Source organism: Otolemur garnettii, unplaced genomic scaffold, assembly GCF_000181295.1.
Source record: "Otolemur garnettii isolate 467f Iridium unplaced genomic scaffold, OtoGar3 scaffold00128, whole genome shotgun sequence".
Classification (NCBI taxonomy): domain Eukaryota; kingdom Metazoa; phylum Chordata; class Mammalia; order Primates; family Galagidae; genus Otolemur; species Otolemur garnettii.
This window is the reverse complement of record NW_003852523.1, coordinates 154,474-160,600: the sequence shown is the minus strand read 5'-3', so window position 1 is coordinate 160,600 and position 6,127 is coordinate 154,474. Positions and strand designations below refer to the sequence as shown.

Below are 6,127 nucleotides of genomic sequence, written 5' to 3'. Positions count from 1 at the left end.
AAAGTGCAAATCCTCCTCCTTTACATTTGCCAGATCAGTCTAGCCAGACTAAATTGATAAGCCAGTCTCCAGGAGGAGAAAAAAAAAAAAAAAAAAAGAACATCCTAACATCTCACAGCTATCTCCAGTTAATCAATCTACAATAATAAATTTTTCTTTGCCCCTTTACAGCCCCCCATAAAAACTCCAAGCTGCTTGTCTTCCCCACGAGTGCTTCCCCTTTCTCTCTTTTAGGTGCCATGCCCTATCCTTTATCTCTAAGGAGGAGGAATGGGGGAAGCTGAAAGAGAAACATCATTTGTAAATTGAAGACAGTTGAAGGGATGTAGGGGTAAGGAGTAACATGTGGCAAGTAGAATGAAGATCAAGAAGTCTAACAAGTTCAAAGAAAGCTTCAATGTAAAGGCTACTTGCTAAGCTAGTAGCAATACAAATTGAGTGGCAGAATAGTATGATTAAGAGATGCATTCTCAGGACAAAATTTCTGGTCATTTCATTCATACTTTTTTAAATTCCCCTTCTCTATCTCTTTCTCCCCATCTCAAGAAAATAAATTCACTTCTTTTTATAAATAATCTTTGTATCAAGAGTTCTTCTTCCACTTACAACATGAGTTCCCACCCTAACAAGATTCTGGATCTCAGAATAGGTGAAATGGAGATACCTCCCCCTTAGTGCTTGGAAGTGGCACTGATTCTCTTATGGTTCTGTTTAAGGCCTTACAGTTGTCCATAAACTAAAATAAGGGAAGGGAGGAGCATTTATCATTCATGGATCTCTTCAAGGACATTACAGTTGCCCAGTAAAGCGGGACTAAAGGAAATGCCAAAATAATTCAAACTTCTACTACGAGTTTGAGATGCCCTTTCCAAACAAGAAATTTAAGTACCTACCAAATGTTCAGCACGTTTTACTCAATTAAGAAGATGCTATAAATTCTGGAAAATGTGATTCCCACTTTTAAAATTTTATCATCTGCTGAAAAAAATGAGATGAATAGACTTCACATATATAATAAGAGAAAGCAGATTAAATCTAGTGCTGAATTATGCATTTAGGAAGAATGATCAGAAAGGCCAGCCTCACCACAGGAGCCTGCAGAATGTCATTATCACACTGTCAGAAGGAGAACTGATTCAGATGAGTACAGGAAAGATCAAAAGACTGAAGGACAGTGAGTGGGAGGTGAAATGCTAAACGCAAGAGCTGGTAAACATCCTCATCTGTAAAATGAGGACAATATCATTCTCTTAAGCTTCATGGGACTTCTCTGAGGAACAAAGATATTTAGGTAGATAGTGTGTTTCAGTTCAAGCCTGAGGATAAACTTAGAAGCCAAGTGATCCTCATGAGGGTGCCCCGCACCAATCAAAAGATTCTTCTGCAAGCTCCTCTCCTGGCCCAACAGGCTCCCCTCAGGTGGGGAGGAGTCCATCTACCCTTCCAGGAATACAGCTTCAGTGTCAGCTTGCCTCACTGTCCCCAGAATTCTTCCTCCATGAAGATCAGAGAGGAAACCTCAAGACTGGGTGTCCTGGGACAGCCTGTGCCACATGACATTGCAAGAATTCAGGAGTTCCCTGTGAGTTGGGTGAACACCTGAAGGTTGCTCTCACTTGCAAATTTTCAGGCAGGAGGGGGTGTTTGTTTGGGGCAACCAGCAAGAAGCTGAGGGCAAGACTTCCTGTCATGGGAGCAAAGGGGATGGAGGCCTCTGCGGGGGCCCCAGAGAACTGTGTAGGTGCCCACTCCATGAGGGACATTGGGATTCCCAGCTTATGGAGAGCATCAAAGTCCTGTCACCATCAGCCCAAGATGCAACAACAACCGGCAGAGTGGACCGTAACGCCACACAGTCAACCCAGAACACATTCGCCTTTTTTTTTTCCCAAGCAGATTAGGTGAGGCCTGCTCAGCAGGGAAGAGAAGAGAGAGTGAAGTTTGTGTAGTAACAGCACATTCAAGTACCAACGTGAGACTGTTCTAAGGATCAGTGGGGCTTAGAAAGAAACGCAGGCTCTGTCCAGGGATTCACTGAGGATACCTCTTCCTAGAGGAAAGGAGGGTTCACCTGGCACGATTGGGAAGGGCAGATATTGGAAAAAATAAAACTACAGGGTTTCCCAGTTTATCATCCCACAGAACTGACACTTCACAAGAAGCTGATTTCATTTGTATCTTTGAGAAATGATGATGTTCAGATTTCCAAAATTAGTGTGCCAGGCTTGTCCGTAAACCTACTGCTCAAGCTCAGTCAGTATTTACGTAGGTGCCTCTTACCAAGGAGAAAGAAAGAGCAAATAGCAAAGCAAGGGCTGGATAATAGGAGCACAGGACTCAAGGCCGTTTTCTTCTGGCCCTTCTGTAGTCCCAGGTAACAACAGAAGCTATTCTCCCTGATTCAAAGCAACCCAGTTTCAGATGAAAGAAAATTCCCAAACGGAGGTTGTTTCAGTCAGGGCTACCTCCACATACATTGAATATATGTCAAAAAACCAGATTTACATTAAAAAGCATGCTTTAAACTAAACCATTTTCTTCAAAGCAGGTTTCAGGACCTACTATTTCAGTTGCTTTGTGGGAAAATTACTTGAATGGGGGAGTCATTATATCCCAAGTATTCAAAAAGTTCCAATTACCTATTTTGTTAAGTTCCTATAAAATTATTATGATCTTTGTAATTATTTTTCAGGCATATTTTATTTTTTATATCTAAAGTTGCAATTTGCTCAGTAATTCTCTGGCACCCTGAAGATGTTAATGAAGTTCTTTGAAGACTCACTGTGGTGCTTGTAGCACCATGTGTGGGAGACCCCAGGATCCTGCCCTACCGCTCCTCTTTACTGGTCTGGGGGGATATAGTGAAGGGCCCTCCCTTCCTTCCCACAACCTCCACTTCACAGCTAGAGACAGAAAAACAAAGGAGTTGGATGGCTCTTCCCAGGATCATGAAACACCTGCATCAGAAAACGAAGTGGGTGGTCTCTCAGTCTTTCGGCCAATTCAATGTCCACACAGATAGATTCTCAACACAGTGGGAACCATGATGTTGGGAACCTTTTATTCCTCCAATGTCAAGAGCGCAGAGAAGCCACATGAACAAGGTCCTTGGAGAGATCTCTCTTTAGGCTGTGACTCTGGACAATAGACAGTCGCCCTGTAAGAGAGGTGGACATGAGTCAACCACCCAAGGTCTTCAATCTTTTTTTCTTTCTGAGACTTGCCAGTTCCCAATGAATGCTAAACAATGTCATTAGGAAGCATCAGTACTTTTTTCTGAACTGCTTAATTTCAGTGTTGATCCCATCCAAATTGCCCAACCACACACAGAAGCACAGGGGAATCTTTTATGCCCCTGATGTGAAACACTTGTGCGAGCCTGAGTGGCTCTGGGCTGGAGGAATCTGGTGTTTACCAATTCTGATGGCAGCATCTTGGGGTCCAACTTGCTGTTGAGCCATCTTTTGAGCAACTTATTCTCAAAAGCCAAGCTTCATTCATTCCCAATATTTATTTCTTCATCCCTGCAAATAAAAACATTTGAGGGCTACAAACCCAACTTCAAAACCCCAAGGTCAGATCATTCCCAAAATGTCCTAAGACTTTACATTTTGGGGGGGGTTAGAATAATTTCTTATTTCCACGTAGACTATATGAAAAGCAAGTGGAAGAAAACATTTGGGAACATGAGAGCTACAGATTAAATCAGGGACAGACTTACATTTTTGTAATAGGGCTTCTGAAAGCCACGCAGACCAGTGAGTCTGTGTAAAGGAAACAGAGTGTGTGCCGGGCTGAGCTGTGTGACCCCCCAGGCATGTTGAGGCTCTAACCCCCTATACCTATGAATGGCACCTTATTTGGAAATAGGGTCTTTGCAGATGTGAGCAGGTTAACGTGAGGTCATACTGGATTAGCGTGGGCCCTAAATCCAATGACTGTGTCCTTCTAAGAAAAGGGAAATTTGAACACATGGACACAGATGGGGGATAAACCACATGAAAACAGGCAAAGGTCATGAAGTGCAGCTGCAAACCTAGAAACAGTAAGACTGGACGGCCACCCCCGCAGCTGGAGGGAAGCTACCCAGAGCCTCACAGGAGGCATCGCCCTCGTGATACCTTGATTTCTAACTTGATTTCCTAAAACCCTGAGAGAATACATTCTACTGTCTTTTTTTTTTTTTTTTTTGAGACAGAGCCTCAAACTGTCCCCCTGGGTAGAGTGCCCTGGCATTACAGCTCATAGCAACCTCCAACTCCTGGGCTCAAGCCAGTCTCCTGCCTCAGCCTCCCAAGTAGCTGGGACTACAGGCGCCCGCCACAACGCCCGGCTATTTTTTGGTTGCAGCCGTCATTGTTGTTTGGCGGGTCCGGGTTGGGGATTCGAACCCGCCACCTTAGGTGTATGTGGCTGGCGCCTTAGCCACTTGAGCCACAGGCACCAAGCCCATTCCTACTGTCTTAAGCCACCCCTCCTCTGGTAGGGTCTTCGTTACAGCCACCCAGAAAAACTAACTCAGGTGTGTTTAGGTTCTGGGTTTTTCCATCTGTGTAGTTCTGCTCATTAGAATGCACGTATTTCATAGGTGGCAGAGCTCACCGACATTTCTGTCTCTCTGTGCTGCAGCTCATAGACGGCCGTGAAAATTCCATCACCTCCACCCTCCTGGCAGCTTCCTATTTTATCTTCTCCAGCTTAAGGCTGAGACGGGACTCATCTAGAAGGAGGGGGCACACCCCCAGACCCTTGGAGCTCACTACACACCTGGATCCTGACCATGGGATGTCCTTGCATCAGCTAGACGTCAGGAATTTGCCAACCCAGTGTGTAGTTCAGACAGCAATAGATAATAAATGGATAATAAAAGCACATCAAACAAAATGACTTGAGGCCTTTGCAGGACACGAGCGTCCAAGCACATACACTGACAGGGCCTGCGAGTCGGTCAGCCTTGACCCAGTGTGGGTAAAAGCTGGAGCTCAGGGCTGAGTGTTGGAGACAGCAGCCCTGTGGCCGTGTCCTTGCTGAGCTGCCATGCAGCTGTCAGGAAACCATCTCTGCCTGTCTGGACTCCAGGACTCAGTGCAATGACACCTAATTACCCAAAGTATTAAATAATGACAGAATCACCAGGAGCCTGTGAAAAGCAAGGAGTCCCAAAGGAACGAATAAAAAGTGATCTGTGTTCCTCGGAGTGGGGTAGAAGAAAGGCCTATACTGAATATTAGGTTCTTTAAAGGCCCCAAACAGATGCTGAGGCCAAAGATGATTCTGCGGATGATGCTAACTCCGAGCCGCCCCCGGTGACAACCACCGACAGCCGGGCTTCATCTCGACCCGAAGCACCTTCGCGTGGCCAGATTCCAGCCCGCTGTGCGCCTCTGAGCCTCTGAAACCCTCTCTGCGAAAGCCCAGCATTTGCAGGAGTCTGGCAGGACAAGAAAAAATGAATCAATTAAAACAAAGCTGCTCAGTGATGGCCTGAAAACTGGAAGCACAGCTCCCCTGTGGACAGACACTGGATCCTTTCAGGATTCTTCACAAAGGAGGAAAGGGACACGGCTCTGGGCTGGAGGAAGCTGGTGTTCACCCTTCTGTCCAGCACAGAGGAAATGTAAATGATCCTCAAGGGAGAAGGGAGAGGTGACGGGGACAAAGGCACCTCTGGGGCTGACTTCCGACAGCACGAGATGATTATAGGAACCCCAAATGATCAAAAGTTGTGACAGGTTGAATAAGTCCCCCCAGAAAAGGTATGTTGGGATTCTAACTCCTGGTACCTCAGAACGTGACGTGATTTGGGGATAGGGTCTTGGCAGTGACAATCAAGTTCGGGTCACTGGGATAGACGGAATTCCAGTATGACTTGGTGTCCTTACCAAAAGGAGAATAGCACAGACACCCCCATGGAGGGGTACATGTGTGTGCGGTGTGTAGGGCGTGGTGGTGTGGGGTGGAGGTGCATGTATGTATGTGTGTGTGTATGTGTATGCGGTGTGTATGGTGTCCTGGTGTGGAGTGTGTTGGGGTGTGTGTGTGGGGGGGGGTGTGTTGGGGTGTGTGTGGTGTGTAGGGTGTGGTGGTGTGGGGTGGAGGTGCGTGTGTGTGTGTGTGTGTATGTGTA

The 6,127-nt window shown here is 46.0% G+C and overlaps 1 protein-coding gene across 1 annotated transcript in view; it reads left to right on the top strand.

The window, feature by feature from the left end:
* The window catches only part of DSCAM (DS cell adhesion molecule), a gene marked incomplete at its 5' end in the record, with an annotated part of 730,460 nt that extends 725,064 nt beyond the window's left edge, over nt 1–5,396 (top strand). The window contains one exon of the mRNA XM_012810262.1: nt 5,254–5,396. Coding sequence (XP_012665716.1) covers nt 5,254–5,396 — 143 coding nt within the window. The remainder of the gene's footprint in view (nt 1–5,253) is intronic.
* Nucleotides 5,397–6,127: the final 731 nt, after the last annotated feature.